This window comes from Tenrec ecaudatus, chromosome 5, assembly GCF_050624435.1.
Source record: "Tenrec ecaudatus isolate mTenEca1 chromosome 5, mTenEca1.hap1, whole genome shotgun sequence".
NCBI lineage: Eukaryota > Metazoa > Chordata > Mammalia > Afrosoricida > Tenrecidae > Tenrec > Tenrec ecaudatus.
In genome coordinates, this window is record NC_134534.1 from 138,974,498 (window position 1) to 138,994,533 (window position 20,036).

At 46.7% G+C, this 20,036-nt stretch overlaps 1 protein-coding gene across 3 annotated transcripts in view; it reads right to left on the bottom strand.

Annotated features, from left to right (window-relative positions):
- Window positions 1-9,339: 9,339 nt before the first annotated feature.
- ATXN7 (ataxin 7) overlaps window positions 9,340-20,036 on the bottom strand; it is a 161,275-nt gene continuing 150,578 nt past the window's right edge. For all 3 annotated transcript variants that reach the window (XM_075549943.1, XM_075549941.1, XM_075549942.1), the window contains 3 exons: window positions 19,611-19,732; window positions 12,867-13,842; window positions 9,340-10,512 (listed from right to left, as the gene is read on the bottom strand). In XM_075549943.1, coding sequence (XP_075406058.1) covers window positions 10,495-10,512; window positions 12,867-13,842; window positions 19,611-19,732 — 1,116 coding nt within the window. In that variant the 3' untranslated portion in view covers window positions 9,340-10,494. The remainder of the gene's footprint in view (window positions 10,513-12,866; window positions 13,843-19,610; window positions 19,733-20,036) is intronic.

Here is a 20,036-nt window from a genome sequence, read left to right on the forward strand (position 1 = left end):
AAAAGTCCAAGGCTGTGAAATAGTTTAGGAATAAAGCAAGAATACAGTTTTAGGGGGAGGAGCTGATATTTCCCATTTCTTATTCTCAAAAGTAATATATACTCATGACAGCATTTTGATGAAATTCTCCCATATAAGGAGAATGCATGGAAAAATACCATCTTTTTATTCCATTTTCCATGTGTTTTTTGAAACTTGTATTTAGTTCTATGCATATCACCTGTTATATACACTGTTCAAAAGTTACTCAATGTAATTATGAATCCTAGTGGGTTTCAGTAGCGCCACAGTATCAGTGTGAAGGTGGACGTGGAATTGGACCTAGCTCTCAAAGGACAGACAGGCGGAGCGAGAAAAGTCGAGCTCTGGACCCAGTCTTCCACACACTGCACCGTGTGAGAGGGGTTGCTCCCTTCCCGGGTTTGTCTGGACAATGAGGTAGACTGATTGGGCTTAGTAAGAAGGAGGGTTATTTATGGGAAAACACTGCAAGCTATAAAGCAGAAAACCGAATGATGTGTTTGACTGCATTCACGAGACTCAAGGTTGCCCAGTTACCCAGTAACGTCTGCAGTGAATGGTGTGGGGGCCATATCTGACCTTTAGCTTCCCTATTGCCACAGGCTGGGTTCAGACAGCTAGCCTATTCTGACAGCAACCATTTCTCCCATGGCACTCCACTTCTGTGCTACGTTTTATAATTTGTTGCAGTGGCCACATACAATGCATAATACTCAATTATGGAGATTTATTAGGGAAGTTCATTTGTTACCCCGAGTCTCTCAGTGGCCCTCAAAGTCTGCTCCTCTTCTCTGTCCTTTAGCCTCTGCAGCCTCTCCTACAGACTTTAACATATTCTGGTGAGTAACCAAGGAAGAGGGCTGTGAGAGGCCATGTAGCACCTATGCGGTACTCAGCATTGTTTGGTTTGGAATGAACCTGTAGTATAGTGAAGACTTAAGACTTCACCCTTTCAGATAAAGTATGATTAAACATGCTGGCAACTCGTGTACAAGGCGGGGTCCAGTAGTATCAAGGTGGCATGGCACGTTTACAAGGTGGCCAGGGCATGTAAGATCGGAGTGGAATTCCAAGTTGAGTTTTCAGAATTCCTTGTGTATCACTCCTAGATCTAGAATGAGCGTGGGGGACGAAGTAGAGATCACTGGGGTACAGATTAAGGTTGTTCATTTGAAAGAGCCAGCTGGTGCCATCCTGAATGAAGTAGTTGCAATGAGAGGCAATGTGTGTGGTGTGAGGGCGGGAGGAGGTCTGGCTGTAAGTACTGAGACAGGGGTCACTGGGTGGCGAGCAGCTTCAAGGCAAGAATTTGAGTGAAGGTGGCAGTTGGGTGACTGGCTGGGTAAAGGACTAGGAAGAATGTAGACTTTGCCCCATGTTGCTGAGACACAAAAGGACAGCTTCTAATGGATTTCACGCAGAGTCCTTAAAAATCAAATCTAAGTTGAGCACAGAAAATCCATTAATTACAGAGAAAGCCTAGGGAACCCCTGAGCTGTAGTAACTAGGCACCCCTGAAAGGAATGGTTGCCATTTGTTAGAAGTCTGCACTCAGTGGTCACTTCCCCAAGGGAGGGTGGAAAGATGGACTGGACGGCCACACACAGTCTTGATACTCAGGTGTCCTCCAACTACGGCCCACAGGCCACATGCGGTCTGCCGAGAACATGGGACAGAGATCTGACTCCCTGTTTACAAATTTTGAGGACCCCTGCTTTAAGTCTTCAGAAACAGGAAAAGTATACGTCTGTGGCTCTGTGGCTTTGAAATCAAAAGGTAGTGATTGCTAGATTTTTGCTTTCTCAGCAGGATTTACTCTGCCTCCCCCCAGATGACCATTGTGGAGATAATAAGGCTTGTTACTAACAACCACAAGTCTGTACCATTAAGAACAGAGAAAAAGGCGGTGCTAATTCCGCCTCTTTGTAATGGTCTCAGTTTAACCGTGGTGATTCGTGAGACTAAGTATATTTCAGGACATTGGCCATGTGGTCAATTTAGTCATCCATTTAGCTACTTACTCAAGCCACAAGTTCAGTATAGATACTTAAACCAAATACTGGTTTTTAGACGAGTGTATTCCTAAATTACAACTACTTAGTAGGCTAAAAGTTGGTCTTGATATAATCTAGGAAATAAACACTATTTTTTTTACATACAAGGAGTCTCCAAGAATTTTCCAGGGGAAAATGGAACTTAAAGGGGGGAATAAAAAGGATTAGGAAACCAACAAGTCAGGAGGAGAGGAGCTTAATGAGAGGGTAAGCAGAGAACGTTGTCACGGAGGAGAAACGTGTGAAACTTCCGGGTGTTTTTGTGAAAGCTATGGCTAACTTTTCAAAACACTCTCGCTGTAGGCAATTTCTCTTTGGCCCTCCAGAAAGTTAAAGTGCCTTGAGCATGCAAAAAATCTGTTGTGGCAACCTTGCTTTTGAGCAGTTGGTTCCCCTTTTTGACTAGGCCAGTTTTCACTGCCCGCTAGCCATGGCTTTGATTGTGTATTGTCTTCAGGATCATATTGCGAATGCCGTGCTGCTGCCTATTAGTTTTCAAAGACATGCTTCAGAGTCTTGGTTTACTATGTCCATCAGTGGAAATTTCACTGAACTTTTTGAGTCCGAATTTAGTTACACCAATTAAAAACAGCAGAACTAGCTGGTCCTCTTTAATTAGGCCATGACTGACTGACATTCATTTTTCCCTCCCAACAGTATTATTTGTTATTGAGTGAATAACATTGATTGACCAATATAAAAAAGGTATATCTAACTTGTCACCTGTTAACATCATGTAAAATCATCTTAGAATTCATATCGTGATTTTTTCATGTTATGAAATACTTTTGATTAAAACTGGAAAATTAAGACTTAAAAAAAATCCAACTAGACTAAATAGGAGCTACCAGAAGTGAGAGAAAAGGTAAGTATTCTCCTTATATTGATGTTCCTATGTGCTCAATGCACGAGGCTGTCAGTTATCAACTCGACCTTTAGAACACTGGGGCTGATACAGGGAGAAGAAAGTCAGTTTAGCACAGCAGTGCTCAGCCTGTGAGTCCTGACCCTGTTGGGGGTTGAACGACCCTTTTACAGGGGTCACCTGATTCCTAACAATAGCAATATGTAGTAATGAAGTGATGAAAATAATTTTATGGTGGTGGTGGGGGGGGTGGTTACCCCAACATGAGGAACTGTATGAAAGGGTCGCGGCATGAGGAAGCAATGTGGAGAACCACTGGTCTAGCATAGCAGCAGCCAGGCAGGTGGAAATTGAAGCTAGACTGCCTAGGCACCGTAGGGAATTTTAAAAAATACCAAAACAATGAACCTCAGATTCACTCACTACCACTGAGGCAAAGCTGACTCACAGTGCCCCTATAGGGCAGAACTAACTGCCCCTTTAGCCCTCTAAGATTATAAGTCTACTGGGGCAGAAAGCCATTTTCCCAGGAGCTTCTGGTGGTCTTGTACTGCAGACCTTGGCCTTAGCAGCTCAACGCAGTCTTCCCCTTCATGAGGGCACTGGAGCATAGATGCCCCGCAGGATTCATGAGCATGTGAGTTCCGTCATCTGATTACCAGATGGTCCATTTGTGATGTTTGAGAGGATGAGTCTTTTTTTTTTAAGCATGAGGGGGGATAAGGAATCTAGAGGAATTTTGTTTTTGAAGACACGTACTATATGTAAACAGCCCTTCAAGGAATGAAATCAATATTCTATTAACCCCCCAATACCCCTGGCTGCCTGATTGTCATCAGTCTTCTCTTGGGGTGTAAATCATGCATATTTTCCTTATGAGTTTTCTCAGCATGTTCTCTAGTTTGTCCATGTCTTATGTCTAAAATTCTCTAGTGTAAATGTACCAGAGCTTGCTTAGCCATTCTGTAGTTGGGTTTTGGTTGTTTGTGTTTTGCTATTATGGAAATTGTTGAAATAAACATAGGCATGCTTATGTCCATGATGGATTTTTGATTTTTCGGGTATATATCCAGTAGAGAATGCTAGATTATAAGGTACTTGCATTTGTGTAAGGAAGCGCCATACTGATTTCTGTAGGGGTTGCACAATTCTATGTAAAGGCATTCCTCTCCACAACCTCGCCAGCATGTTTTATTGAAACATTTCAAAAGTATTAGTGTACAGAGATCTCATTAATTTGTATTTCTCATTGCTAATGATTGCGAACAATTTTTTATGTGGTGGTTGGCCGCCTACGTGTTGTCTTTGGTAATCTGTGTATTTTTAAAATGTCACTTTCTATGAATTTTGAAGATTAGCCCTTTATCTGATGTATTACCTAATAGTTTCCCCAGTCTGGGTTCTCTGTTGACTCTTTTCTGTGAAATGTCATAGTTTTAGTTGGTCCAGGTTTTTCATCTTTTGCAGTAAGGATGTTTTTCATTATTTTCAGTAGTGTGTTTTACGCTTTTCATTAGGTCCTTAAGTTTGTGCCTATTTTTTTACCGATCTTTGTAGTTATGTGATTTATATTTAGGCCTTTGATCTATCTTGAGTTTGTTTTTGTAAATGGTGTGAAGTAGGGTCTTTGTTTCAGTCCTGCAGAAGATCAATTTTTTCAGCACTGTTTTAGTTCTCTATCGAAATTTACGTGTTTATATATTATAGCATTTCTAAATTCCCAATTCTAATCCATTGGTCTTCAAATCTGTTGTACTAGGATGTTTTGATTACCCTTCTATCAAGGAAAAATGTACAATTGATTTTTCCCTTTTCCTTGACCATTTTTTCGATAGCTGACATGTTCACTCTTCTCTGCCTCCTAAGACACACCCAGGCAGTGCCAGCATTGGTCAGTGGGCTTTGGCTGTGGACAGTTTAATTAGGTAAGACTCCGCTCTACAAGGAGGAGACTGAAGGAAAAGAGAAAAGTGCTGAGGGGAAGAATCTTTGGCTTGACTTAAAAGGTTGAAGGGTAAAAGGAGCATGAGCATGCAAATAGGGAAGGAGAGACACAATGCTCCCTGGTTTTTCCAAACTCTAGCCAAGATTTGCATGACTGGGCAGCCACAGGATTGTGACCCTTCTCTGGGCTTGCACTGTTATGTTACGTTGTTACAATATTACATGAGTTAAACTGCACCAAATCTTATGTTCCCGGTGGTATTTAAAGTCATTGGCAGTCTGGCTCTTAACTTCTCCAACCCTGTCAGAACCTCCCTTTCACAGGGCCCAGAAAGAATTACTTTCCACCCCGCCTAACACCTGTGTGTTCATTCAGTTCACTTGCCGGGCCTGCAAATAGCTGATGGGTGAATGCTAAATGCCATATGCTAAAGAGTCAACACTGCCAACTCCCCCTGAATCGGGCCAGTCTCCTCTTCCCAGAGTGACTTTCACCTGACAGGGAATGGAAAGAATGAGTTAAAAAGATGAAGGCAACCTTTACCTGGGATGTTTGAGAAGGACACTCACATTCCAAGAAATACTGGGAAGGAGGCTCATGGGTAGATTTGCGTGGCTGGTTGATGGAAGGATGAGATCAGAAACCCATGGGGCAGTGAGGAAAGCCCTCCACGTTGGGTGTGGGGATTTTGAGCAAATGCTCTCATTAGCTTCAGCAACCCAAAACCTCAATAACTTATTTGCATATGGAAAAATGGGCCAGATTTCCAGAGAAGAGATTGTTGTGCTCTGGGCTAAAACCTCCTTTGAACTGCCAATAAAAGGAAGTATCGGAAGACAAATATGTCTGTGGTCCTGTTAGATTATAATGGGTTCAGAAGTTCTGATTGGGAACAGGATGTAGGGGACATAGCTGGGCCTTTGAGCTCACTACACGGGTTTCCCATTTGTTGTGTACAAAGTAATTGCACTGTCAAGTATATGGTGGTGTTAATGGTCTATGTAAAACCAAACATGTCTGTCTTGATAATGCTAATGCCTGTTATTGCTATCGCCCTTTCTATCGTTGACATGTGAACATGTTCAATGTACAAATAAAAAAAAAAGTTTACCTTAGACCAGCACTTGCATCCACTCGTAATCAGTCAGCAGCCTCCAATCTCATGGACTGCATCATTAACAGTGTTCATTCTCTTTCCCGAATATGACCAGAGAACATCCTGGTTCCAAAATGCAGCAAAGCCTAGTGCTAGCAGCAGGAGAGGCACAAGAGGATTGCTTTGGAAACGAAACAAGGTTACTCAACAATGCTAAGGTGTGTTCGCACAATGCCCGTGTTGCATAACACCCCTCTTCCAAGGCATATTTCGGATCTGAAGCAGCACGTTGCTGTCGGTAACACCATGCCTTGGTTTCTGTCACAAACCTGCAGGGCAAGTATGTAGTAGGCCACTGTGTGCACCATTACTAATTTAGCTCAGGCCAGGATCTGTGCACAAGAATGGAAACATCAAGCCTTGCGAAGTTTTTTCAAGGATGTAGGAGGGGAACTACAGTGAAGCTGCTTTTTAAACGTGTGTTTGATACCAAAAATGAAGACAAGTCAGACTGAAACGGGGTCCAGCGCAATGAGGCAGAAACATGTGAACTATTTCATGCAGCCACCTTATTTATTAAGTCCTAATTTTATTGCCCGTTTAGTAACATGTTTGTTCCACAAACTAATTTTTCATAAAGCAAAGCACAACTTTTTCTTATAAATAGTATAAATTATTTTATTTACAGAACTTGTTACAAAACAAATAGACTATATATTTCTTCTCTTTTAAATATCCAAAGTAATTTTCTATCCCTTGACATTTGTTCATGTTCTATACAGCAGCCAACACAAAGTCCAGCTGAGATGTTGATGATGTGTACAAGTGATCAGACTCTACACATCTTAACACAGAGGAGATTGCTGTGCTCACCAAGCTCAGACAAAGCAGCCAGGTGCTTTGAAGGCCCTGCATTCACACTGACAGCATGTAGTGCTCCTTGTCAATGATCTAAAAATGTTTTGCACAAAAGGTTAAAAACGATTATTGTCCGCAAAACAATGAAACTTTGAATGATCATTGTTTTCAAAGCCCACCCCCAGGACAGAGTGAGACATTAAGAAATTCCTTGGCAACAGAACTCTTGCAGGAAGACAGCTGCCTATATCAATTACATATCTCAAATGTTTTTTCAGAGGTACTTCTTTGATATTTTTGGAATACAAAATATTCTTAAATATTCTCTTTTAAACTCTAGCTCATGGATGAATAACAAAGCGGACACATCCTGTAAGCTGCTGGAAAAACCCCCGGTGCCACTGGGTAACCTACCTCCAAACCAAAGGTCTGTGTCTTCAAAGACCTGACAACATTACAAGCACTGGTGGCTTTCAACTCCTCCCCTAAAATTTAGAAGCAATATTTGGGTGGGAGGGGGGTGAAAGCAAACTCCAAAAGTTCAACTGAACATTCAAGTCTTTAAAGAAAATCTTTCCAAGCTTAAAACTAGGTTATCAGGCACTTTCAGTTTTTTTCCTCCATTAGTTTTAAACCACTCACACAGGAGCACACATGTGCTCAGGGTGCACACGCACACACCATACCAACAAAAAAAAGCAGTGTGTCACTTATTACATGTAGTCTGTTGGGAAATCGGGCATCTAGGGAGAAGCAATGCCCACTTCATCTGTATGAACCCACTCCCAGACACAAGAAGGGACGAAGACTTTCACAGACCAGAGGCATCCCTTAAACAGTAAAGGAGGCAGATTCTAGAACTATTGGCTTGGCAGTGAACCACTTCAAATTATAAAAAGGTATTTACTTTTATTAATTAATAAATAAATACTAGATGATCTCAATTGTACCAAAACAGGGTATCAGAAAAAAAGACCTGTGCAAAAATACATATTTAAATATGTACAATTCATTTTTTAACAAAATATGTCTTCTGAAATAGGGGTACTTCCATATTTATAGAACAAGAAATTCCAAAATAAAGATACAAAAGTAGGTTTCGTATTAACTCTTTGTTCATCATTGCAGCACTTTGTTTTTGTAGGTTAAGAAAATTGCAGAAGTCATGAAATTTTATTGGAAACAATATAAAAATTATCTTGCTTTTAAATTGATACCAAAGTCTGTCTAGAAACAACCCAACCACTGCAAATTTGGTTTTTCAAGTTAATTTAATTCAAAAAAATATTTGTACTCCCGTGTTGTAAATGGTCTTAAGTGTTCATCATAATAAAAAGTAGTTGTAGGAGAAAATAAAAATATTTTTAACAACAGTCTAAACTTTAATAGCACTGTTTAGAATAGGTCTGTTTGTGGCAGGCAGAGTCCAAAATGGCTAATTTCCTAATCCTGAAGCTGAGTAACCGCCAGGCGACAGAATGAACCTCAAATACCACCTCAGGCTAAGAAATGAAATGATCAACACCTGCTTGCTGCTGTGGATCCTGTTCACATCCTTCAGAACAGCATGATCTATGTAAATTCCATCACTAAAACAACTTTGCAACCATCAAGTTCCTCAGCTTTGAAAACAAAGTCTACCCCTACCCCATTGCACTTGTCACCAAGGACTCACACTTGGCATGTTCAGTTCTGCGTCTCCTCCGCTCTGCCGCCCCCGGCACCACCCCCCTCCCCCCCAGCTCTCTTGTGATGACCGGCTAGGCCAATTCTTGGAACCGCATACAACTGGCTTACCTAAGCTTTCGCCTGATTAAACTCTCTTAAAGTATCATTTAAATATTTACTAATTGATTGCATAATAAGTGAACAGGACAATGTTCCCCCTTGGGGAAAAAAATCAATATTTTACATCAATTGATTGCTAGAGTATCTGCATAAAGTTTTCCGGTTGGTTTTCTTACATAATAAGGATAATTTTGTAGCAATTCACATTATTAGGCTGGTAACCAAGTATTCATATTCTACTTGATGTTGACTTGAAATTCCCTGAAACTTATAATTTGAAACTCAAGAGTCTGTTGAAACTCAAGAGTCTGGGGGGTAGGATACATTGCTTGGCTCTATCCAGACAATTATTAGAGCCTTGGAAAATTTACCCTGTTTGTGGCAACTTTGTGTGTTTGTCTAAGCAGAAAAGACCTTGTTTTCGTTTCAGGGGTGTGGTGTCAGAATCACCAGTTTAAAAAGCCCCGGCTCACTTTTCTCACGCAGTGATGTATGAACTTAGGAAGTCCCGTGTGGCTGGGCTACTAGAAAGCGTATCCTGGAGAGCTCCACACTCGGGAAGATGGCTGGCATGTAATCCCACAAAGGGAGGCGTGTCAGGCAATAATACATTACATTTCCACATGGGGATGTCTGCCTTCTTTACACACACCCCTTCCTGCTGTCTGCTCCCCACCCCAACAGCATCCGTAAACATCTGTAGTGGCATGAAGGGGGGTGGGTGGGGTGGGTATACACACACGCACACACACTGGGGAGGGTTCGACATGGTGACTGACATACGAGTTCCAGGGCGGTATCCGAAGTAGAGCCTGAGTGTAACGCAGAGCACGCCTTGGAAACATTGCAGTGAACGCTGCTTCTGTGGGTGAGTTTCTGCTGCGTGTCTTAAGAACGTCACTTTAAAAAGGCAACTTCTTAACAACAGAAGGCTGGCTAGGTCAGTCGGCCCCATCAAGCATACCGATTAACGTGGAGAAGATGAGACCATTCCTTGACAACCAGGGCAAGCTCCCCGCACCCCAACTCCAGGATGATTTTACTTCATCCCTGCCCCCACATTAGGCTTCTCTGTATCAAAACTGGCTTGCATTTGTTTCACATACCTGCATCTTTTAAAATCATATAGGATTACGTTTGTACCATGAAAATTAAGCCTCTAAAATGGTGTGTACTTGCTCTCTGGACATCTATGGCTTCAAACCAGTTAGAACATTCTGAGTGTTTCTTATCTCAAATGACTTGCCCAAAGGCTGCGTAAAAACAGGCTGTTCTGTCCTGGTGCCTTGTGCTACTGTCCACACACCATCCTGGAATGCTGCCACACAAGCCTCCCTTCCACAGGGCTGCTGGGGCGCAGCACTCTGCCTCGCCTCCGGAGGGTGCCTCCAGGTACGAGCCTCACTCCTGGGAACTGACCTACAGAAGACAGTGTACAAGAACCAAATCAAACAAGTTGGCAGGGGCATGCGTGGGAGGGAGATGAGACTACACCCACGCTCTTGCCAAAACATTCTTTCACCAGCCAATCTACTTGACAAGAGTGGCTCCATGATATACTGCAAGTTACAACAAAAACACAGGCTTCTCACAGATTGGTAGCACAAGCAGTCCAGACCACTTAACACTGATAAAAGCAATTCGGTGGCTGAACTTGATCCAGTGTCCTTTATGAGTACTCACTGCTACAGACATAGCTTCAGGGAATCCTTGTTAAAACAACAGCCCGGCAGCTTCCTACCCTTGAGACCCACAGGAGGTTGGGGAAACAGACTCAAAGGCATCGTGGAGTCCAGAGTGTTGAGTGGAGGTGTAACTTGTCCTCAAAAGTGTCCAGATTACTCCTCCCCGTGCTATTTTTCAGCTGTCAGGGACGTGCCTTTGGCTTTCAAAAAAGAGGGGAGGGAAACAATGGACAAAGAGGTAAGTAGGTGGCTGTACACTGGGCAGCCCTGACTACACTGGTTTCCAGAGGACACGCTGTCACTGGAAACGCCACTGAGGGCAGTGCCAGGAGCAGTCAGCTACAGAGTTCGGCCTTGGCTTTTCAAAAGCCTTCATTGCACTTGGCTGCAATCATGCTAGAAGATTTGCTTTTAAAAAACTGAACAGAAGAGATGCTGGACTGGGTTTCCAGGTCACAGGTTTGCCTTTCCTCACTTGACTGTGTGTCCCTGAGGGAATTCCAGGTTGTCAAGTGACAAGTGAATAAGGTCACACAGGCCAGCACCTACAGGTGTGAAAGCTCCCAGCCCATGATGGGCTCTTGCCCAGTGTACTGCCGCTCTGCCCGTGGTGCTGCAGCCACGGGTGCTCACTCGGGCGGCTGCAGCCAGTCAACAGATGTGTTCCACAGCTAGCTCTGCAGGGGACAATGTGAGGTTCCTGGCTTCCTTTGCGAGCAGCATGCTTCGATGCACTTTGTGACTGCTGACCACTTTGAAGTGACATCTAGACGAACATAAATGTACATTTTCTCGGGGCCTCACTTACCCATCGAGCACCTCCAACAATTTATGCAACAGAATCAAAGTCACAGAGGAATTGCTCTCAAACACAAACGTGGGTTTTAGCTGATTTTAAGGACCAGAACCCCAAGGCAGGCGGGCTGGGTTTCCATGTGTACCAGAGGTGCCTCCCTCAGATGGTATAAACCGGAGGCGGCAAGCTGGTAGCTCACCAGCCACACTTGGTTATGTGGTTTGTTACACCGACTCAAAACTATTGATTTTAGAAACGGTCCAAGTTCGCATAGAGGTCCAAATCTGATGCTAAAACTGTTTGGGGGAAGCAAGCTCCTGCCTGTAGTGGGGCAGTAAGTGTGCCCCATTTTCCACAGACACATTACTCCTGCTGGCGCGTAACCTCCCCTTACTGACTTATGGGAAGCGGGGTCTGAAGGGCTGGATGAAGACGGCATGCTCAGTGGGACAAATAGTCACCCCAGTGGAAGCCCCCAGAGCTCGCTGTCCATCAGCAAGCCCCTCGGCAAGGTGCAGGGGTGGCTGGACAGCGTCTTGCTGCGTTTGCACTGCATTTTATGCTTATCATCAACTACAATGAAGGGAAAGCAATATGCTCACTTGTGCAGGAACACCCTGATAAAAAACCAAAAAGCCCACAACAAACAAACATACCGAAAGCCCGGAAGTACTTGAAGCTCAAGGCGAAGGCTGTTTGCAGTTGCTACTTAAATCTGTGGATAATTATTTTCCTCATACTTTTGATAAGTGTTACATTCAGAGATATTGGAGGGAAATTAAATCACAGTAGGAAACTTCTTGGTATTAAAAAAAGAATAAAAGGCCCTAAGCCCTAACTTTGGCTTACAGTTCTGAATAGGAGAAAAGGAAAAAGAAAAAGCCTCACATTTTAAATCAGGGCTCGAGGGCGATGCTGCTGTAATTCCTGCTCAAAAGAATAGCGAGCGTCCTCCCGATAAATGACGTAACCAGAAGAGCACAGGAAGCCGAGGAAAGAGCCCAGAAAAGGTGCACAGACACAGCCGAGAGAGAGAGAGAGAGAGAGAGAGAGAGAGAGAGAGAGAGAGAGAGAGAGAGAGAGAGAGAGAGAGAGAGAGAGACAGAGAGACAGAGAGACAGAGAGACAGAGAGACAAGACAGGCAACTTGCGAGTCCAGCACCCCACGTGGCCACTTCCCCTCTACTGGGCCCAAGCACACTGCTCTCTAATCTAGTTGTCCACGTGAGAGTATCCTCTGCCGGGGCACCTGGCTTTAATCTCGTCTTCCCATCTCCCTTCGGAGGAGGGAGGAGAAAATATGAGGTGAGATGCAACCACAAAGCCTGCAATTCTCGAGGTGAAAATATAGGAAACTGGCTCGTTCCATTTCAGTACTATGAGCCCCGCCCCTGCAGTCGGCTCAGGCGCTCTCCTGGAGGCACCAGTGGAGGAGGGCTCTCAAGAAGCCCGTGCTCCCCGTGCTCCCGGTGCTCCCCCTGCCTCCTGAGCCCATTCTGCTGGTGAGTGGCTCTGGAAAGCCCCACCTGTTACATGCACCCCTGTGGTTCCTTACCCAGGTACACCTTCCCCATAAGCATTAGAGAGACTGGTACAGGGCACCCCTTGCCATTTTACCTTCAAGTGGCCATGAACTTTTACCTTTTTCTGTTTTTAAAGACAGCCGCCACACCAATCAACCCAACCACACCGATCTCCAAGCCGGCCAGAGATCCCGGGAGTCAGGCATTCCCACGGGGCTCAGAGTCCATTTCCTACCTGATGGAGATGGGAATTGTTCATCAGTCCTTGTGCCCCCGGGATGGTGCCTGTGTGTTTCATGTGGACGTTGTTCATGGCTGGCAACTTGGCAACCTTGGTGGCTTTGCTGCCGCTGCCGCTGCCAGAGCCAGGAGAGCACTTCCTCTTCTTCCCCAGGAACCTGTCCAGAGCGGCGTGCGCGTGGGGGAAGCTGCTGTGCGAGTTGGCAGTCAGTTCCGGAGACTGGTGGATGAAAGGGCCCAGAGAAAGGGTGGAGTCTCCACTGTTCACCATCACACTCATCCTCTTGATGGGCTCCGAGGGACTCCCGCCGGGGGGCCCCCTCCCTGCCTGGTCGTGGCGAGAGCTCACTGCCACTGCGCTCGCTTTATTCGTCACACAGCTGAAGCCAAGGCTGTGGGAAGATGTTGCCGTTGAGGGGCAGGGAGGCCCAGAGGGAGCCACACAGTTTTTCCTAAAAGACTCCATGGAATGAGAAGAGGAGGAGGAGCAGGAGGCGGCAAAGGCGTGGACCAACAGTGGGGAACTATTTTTGCGCTTCTTTCCTGAGCCCCCGCTGCTGCTGCTGCTGCTGCTGCTGCTGCTGCTGCTACTGGCACCATGACAGTTCGTACTGTTACCAGGAGGCTCCTTGGGCCTTAAAGACTTGCTGGATTTCAATTTCTGAGGTTTCCTGGACATGGAGGTGGAGGAGGGGGAGGGGGGGGAGGAGGAGGACACTGGTCTGGACTGCATGCTGCACACAGGGCCCGAGGTGCCGGGGGTGGCAGGCTGCGCGTTTAGTGTGGTTCCGTGAGCCGGCACCGATTTGCTATGTGGGGAGTGGCAGGTGGACGAGAGCAGGACCGGAGGTGTAGAGATGGTGGGTACCCCAAGGAGGCCGACCCCACACTGGGATGTCAACACGGAGTTTGTCCGGTGAGGAGCTCGGGTGGAAACAGGCGCCGTGGTGCTGGACACTGGGGGGATTTTCCTGAACAGAGAGAGGGGGGGGGGTGACAGTCATCACACAGCCATCCAGGAAAGGGTCAGACGAACGAACGAACACACGCCCGCCCTTTTTACCTTGGACGCTGACCCCAAGGGAAAATCCTGGGCTGCTACCAACCCAAGAGGTTCCTCACAGCCTTCCCAAAGACCAAGCCCGCGCGCTGTGCTCCACAAGGTCCTGTGTGTGTCCCGACCCCTGCTCCTCAGGTCCAAGAACAAGCTCGATTTCACATTACCAACTGCTGTTGATTCCAACTCATGGGGACCCATCCGCATTAGAACAGAAATGAACTTCATGGGGTCTTCTCCCCAGAAGGGCCACTAGGTGAGTACACTGAACCTGGACCCCCCGTCAGCTAGCAGCTGGGCTGGTCAAGGTGGCCCTGTGTCTCTTCTGGCTGGGACATGCTGAGCTCCTGTTTTGGCTCAGCAACCCTTTGTTGGGCAACCTGGCCTGCTCCCCAGGCCGTGCAGGAGTGGAGTTGCAGCACTGTGCAAGACTGCCGATTAAGGCCGGCCGGGCTTCTTGACAGACAGAGCATCCCCGGGGTCCAGCAGGGAGCGCTCAGTGAGTGTGGAGAGAACTGCAAAACTCATGAGGAGGAGAGGAAGTGCACTGCTAGGCTGTCACTACTGGGCTGTCTGGCTTCAGTCCCGGGGCTACAATAATTGATCACGTGTATGGGCAAGAGGCACAGCTCGTTTTCAAATGAGACAGCACCAGAGATTTTAAAACTTAAGTTCCAACATTGAAAACGGTGCCAATACAGCTTTGCACTTGACCTATGGGGTAGTTTGGGCTGACCCAGTTACAGCCCTGTTGCAATTTGAGCTCAGCTGCTTTAGAGCAGGGGTTTGCAAACTTGAGACAGAGCGCTAATCCTGTCCCCATAAACAATATTAAATTTATTCAAGAGTCATAGATATATTTTCGCAAACAAGTGAAATCACCATTATCTGCATATCTTGATTTTTCTTCTTTCAGTTTTATTTCAGAGCCCCATGCATGTACTGAAAGAGCCACGTATGGCTCGTGAGCGCAAGTTCACAGATCTGGGGCTAGACTGACTGCTAAGGCCCTTCCCAGACATCTGAGAACAGCAGTTACTCAAAAAAGAATTAATGCAAATGTCTGCACCTGCTTTAAACACACCACTCACAAATGTAGTTCTGGGCCTAGGCCAGAACTTCTCAGCCTCCAGAGTGTCCCAGTCACCAGTGGCACCCAACATCAATGAGGGATTGGGGGGGGGGGGGAGGCAGTGATCTCTCCAAGAATCTGGCTCTGTTTTCTGAGAGGCATGTTAGAAAGTTGGTGTGCAGGCATCCTTCATCAGAGCAAGCATCTTAGCAAGGCCCCCAGTGGTTCTCAGTGACAGGCATCCTTATCCTTCATCAGAGCAAGCATCTTAGCAAGGGCCCCAATGGCTCTCAGTGACAGGCACTCTGCTTTTGAGTGCTGTGGCGTCTCGTGGCCACCAGGGGGCTCAGGACGCCAAGGCCTAAGGACCAGGGGAAAGAAAAGCCTTCAGAGGGGGACAGAGTCAATCTCTTGGTCCAAGTTACTCTTACAAATGCCCTTTCAGGTGATTTCTAACCATTTGCACGTTAAGAATATATGAGGGGATGCCAGCCCCCCCCCCCCCGCCCAAAATCAGAATTTCACTGGGTGGAGCCCAGCTTTCGTAGTACGTAATTTTCCTACTAGGTGAGCACTGAGCAACTAACTGAGTTCAGGCACCTGTGGCAGCGCCTAGGAAGGTTCTGTCTGGTCACAGTGAATTTTTTTGTAAAAGCAGTTTTGCTCAAATCTCGGTTTTTTGTGATGGCTGATTTAAGAGAACAACGTGTGGCTGTGAAATGTTGTTTCCTGCTTGGATAAAATGCCGCAGAAACTGTTGTGATGTTGAGCGCAGCTTACAAGGACAGCACTGTGGGAAAACGCAAGTGTACCAGTGGTTTTCTCCTTTCAAAAAAAAAAAGGTAAAATGTCAACTGACGACAAAACTCATTCCGGACTGACATTTGTCAGTTTTCTGAATAGATGAAAATGTTGTCCTGTAGTGCATTTTTGGAGTTCAGTCCACCAGGTCAGACTGTTCATCAAGTTTTCTATTTAGAGGTGCTGAAAAGATTGCACAACTGTGCACAACAAAAAATACCTGATTTGTGGCATTTGGGGACTGGTTTTGTCACCACAGCAATGCACCTGTTCATGCAGCTATCTCAATGTGCCAGTTTTTGGCAAACAAACAAACCACAAAAACACAAAAAACTCAGCACGTCTTTCTTGGCCCCCACATCTTCTTCTCTTGACCTCACTCTGGGTGACTTCTTGTTCCCACGAATGCAGAGGGTCATGAAAGGTTGGCGATTTGAGGACGTAGAAGAGGTGAAAGAAACGAGGGAGGTGCTATCAGCTGGCCAAACAGATGAGTTTGAACCATGTATTAAGTGTGATGGAGAGTACTTTGAAGGTGATAAGGTAGTTTGGTAAAATAAAATACATAGCTTTGAAAAATAATTCTGGTGGATAAGCAAATGAGGTGAAGAAAGCTGATCATGCCCAACTATCGAAAGATACAGCATCTAGGGTCTTAAAGGCTTGAAGGTAAACAAGCAGTCATCTAGCTCGGAAGCAACAAAGCCCACATGGAAGAAGCACATCAGCCTGTGCGATCACGAGGTGTCAAAGGGATGAGGTATCAGGCATCATCAGAACAAAAAAACCATTATCATTGTGAATGAGGAGGAATGTGGAGTGGGGACCCAAAGCCCATCTGTAGGAAACTGGACATCCCTTTACGGAAGGGTCTTGGGGAGGAGACGAGCCAGTCAGGGTGCAGTGTAGCAACAATGAATCATACAATTTTCCTCTAGTTCCTAAATGCTTTCCTCCCTACCCCCCAGTATCATGATCCCAATTCTACCTTACAAATCTGGCTAGACCAGAGGATGTACACTGGTACGGATAGGAACTGGAAACACAGGGAATCCAGGGCAGTTGATCCCTTCAGGACCAGTGGTGAGAGTGGCGATACTGGGAGGGTGAAGGGAGGTGGGGTAGAAAGGAGGAACCCTTTTTTACAGGGATCTACATATAACCTTCTCTCTGGGGGACGGACAACAGAAAAATGGGTGAAGGGAGTGTCGGACAGTGTATGTGACAAAATAATAATTTATAAATTATCAATGTGTCATGAGGGAGCGGGGAGTAGGGAAGGAGGGGGAAAATGAGGAACTGATGCCAGGGGCTTAGGTGGAGAGCAAATGTTTTGAGAATGATGAGGGCAACGAATGTACGAATGTGCTTTATTACAATTGATGTAGTGTGGATTGGAATGAGTTGTGTATGAGCCCCAATAAAAATGATTAAAAAAAGAAAATAATAATAATTCCATTGGGGGTGGGTGGGTGGGGTGTATCACCTCGTATAATCACCTTGACTTGTGTTTGCACAAGCTCTGTAAAGGTTTCCAAACTCAAAATCTCCCTGCCATTGACTCATAGTGACCCTCAAGAGGACAGAGTAGAACTGCCCTCGTAGGTTTCTGAGGCGGAATCTATATGGGAGCACAAAGCCTCTTCCCTTTTTCAGCTGGTCGGTTCGAACTGCTGACCTTGAGGTTAGAAGCCCAACTTGTAATCCACTATGCTACCAGGGCTCCTGAAAATCTTCTCTATTCAAGATACCACACTACCAACCAAACAGCAAACCACCCCTCCCCCTTCAGGATATAGGGATCGTGGTCCCCCATTACCATGGGAGGGACAGTTCACAGAAATCCCGGATGAGACATGGTCTCCTGCAGAGCAGAGCAGCCACCAGTCTCACGGCCTCGCTGGTCAAGACTGCACATACAGGGCAACCTATTTCCTGCTAGCTCAAATCCTACTTCCACGGAGCCACAAACCCATTCCAATAAGCAGCTAAAAGGCAGGGGTGATGGACACCTGGGCCTCTTCCTGGAAAAGAAGGAATTCTGGATGAGCTGGGCGGCAGCACACACAGGACCACTGTGAGTCTCACCAAGGGCCCGAGAAATGCCCTGGACAGCAGATTTCTTCTGGGTGAGAACACCGACCCACCGTCAACCAACCCCCGCATCCCCCAGGACTGCCTGAGAAGACACCTCTCCCGAACTCCAGACAGTCCCAGCCTGCAAGCCAGCTCACAGTAAGCAGCAAGTCTGTCCCTCCTACCTGGACATTTTAAGATCTAGAAGTCATGTTAATGGAAAGCGATGGTTTGCTCTTCCCTAGAAGCAAATGCTATGGTCTCACCCTTCTGACTGGGGATAGGGCACAGTCCTGCTTGTCAGACATTTAATTCACACTGTAATCTGGAAAACCTGTTTACATGGGTGGCTGTTTCAGGAACTGGGGCCATCTTCACCCACAGGCCTCTGGTCACAAGTCACAGGCCGGTACACCCAAACCAAACTCCCTGCCACCCAGTGACTCCACAACTCATGGTGACCCGATGGGACAGCGTAGGACTGCCCCTGTAGGTTTCTGAGACTGTGCCTCTTTATGGGGAGGAGAAATCCTTGTCTTTCTCCCGAGGAGCCGTTGGTGGTTTCAAACTGCTGACTTTCCGGATTACAGCCCAATTCGTAACCCACTACACCACCAGTATAGTGGGGGCAACGTTCTGGGGCCCCTTCTCAACACTGATGAGTACAGGGCGGCCTGACTGAACAAGCAGCTGAGATTTCACGCATCTTGGGAGCCTTTTGATGGGGAGAGGTTCTCAGATCCTGTTTAAACCACTGCCCCGATGCTGTGTCTGCGCAGCAACAATGCTCCTTCCTTCCTCCTTCAGGCAGGCTTCAGGAGAGGAGCTTTGAAAGCAGTGAGCTGCAGAGATGTGCAGCAGCAGACAGACCAGCAGGCGCCTGGGTCTGGCTGTCTAGAAGAGATGTTCCCTCTGCCACCAAGTCAATTCAGGCTCACAGCGACCATGAGGTTTCCAACCGTGTAACTCTTTAGGAGTGCACAGACTCAGCTTTCCCACAGAATGGCTGGTGGGCTCAGCCCGACCCTGTGATGAGCACCCCCAGAGCTGCTACAGAACAAATGCTAAAGCCTATAAATGACCATGGTGAGGTTCTTTGTCTTGTGGAATTCTGGGAGCTCCTGCCGAGCCTGCTGTATCACACACTATCATTCCTGCCTAGAACGCGCCCACCAGCCTCACCCCCAGCAGCTGCACTCGCAGGCAGCCAGCCAGCCAGCCAGCCCAGGACAAGGGTTGCTTTTCCAGAGGCTTTATGACCGGCCGCCTGGCCCTACCACTAATGCGCTGTCTTAACGATGACTTCCGCTTCAACATCTCCAGAACAGGAGTGATCACACTTCCTACAGAAGTGTGTGTGTGTGTGTGTGTGTGTGTGTGTCACAAGACCACAGAGGTATTTCATTAAGCTGCCTGCCGCAGGAAGCTAGTGTTAGCTTGGCTGTTATTGTTTCCAGCGTTTTACTATGACACGCTGTGCCCCCTTTCTTTTTATGTGTGCCAGGTTCCCACTAGAACGTGAGCTCCGTGTAGTGGGAGGACCCCAGACTGAGGTGTGGGTGCTCAAGGAGAGAGCTGACTGACAAGTGAGGAGATAAGGAGGTCTCTCCTGCGGACTAGGGGAAGGCCGTGTTTTCACTGTGGATAAGCACATCTTCATGACCGCCTCCCCACGAGAAACCGAAAAAAGAAAACGTTGCAGACATGCAGCAAGGCACAGGGCAGGCACTCACTTCCACAGCTGCGCGTTCAGATGCTTCTCCACCATGAGGTTGAGGGCGCAGCGAAGCCGGTTCCACCTGGAGTCAAACACGTAATAACCTCTTCCAATCTGCCGGCTCCCAAATGTGCAAAACTGAAAGAGAATGCAACCGTACCAACTCCGATGAGGGCACAGCCTGGCGAGGGCTCGCACTACCCAACTAAGACGGAGCTTACTCAAGGACCACAAGCTATGAAGCATGAGCGTGACAATGCCTAGCCCTGAGTACCGTGGAAAGGGAAAAAGCAGGAGGCAGCCCAGACAAAGTGCGGCCTCTGGGGTGCCCTGTTCTAGCCGCTCACACACCTGGACCGCATCCCACACGTGAGGGCATGCCGAGGTCCCTGGCACACCCCCCTGCAGTGCCCTGTCCATGCTGCGTAAAGAGGGTCAACAC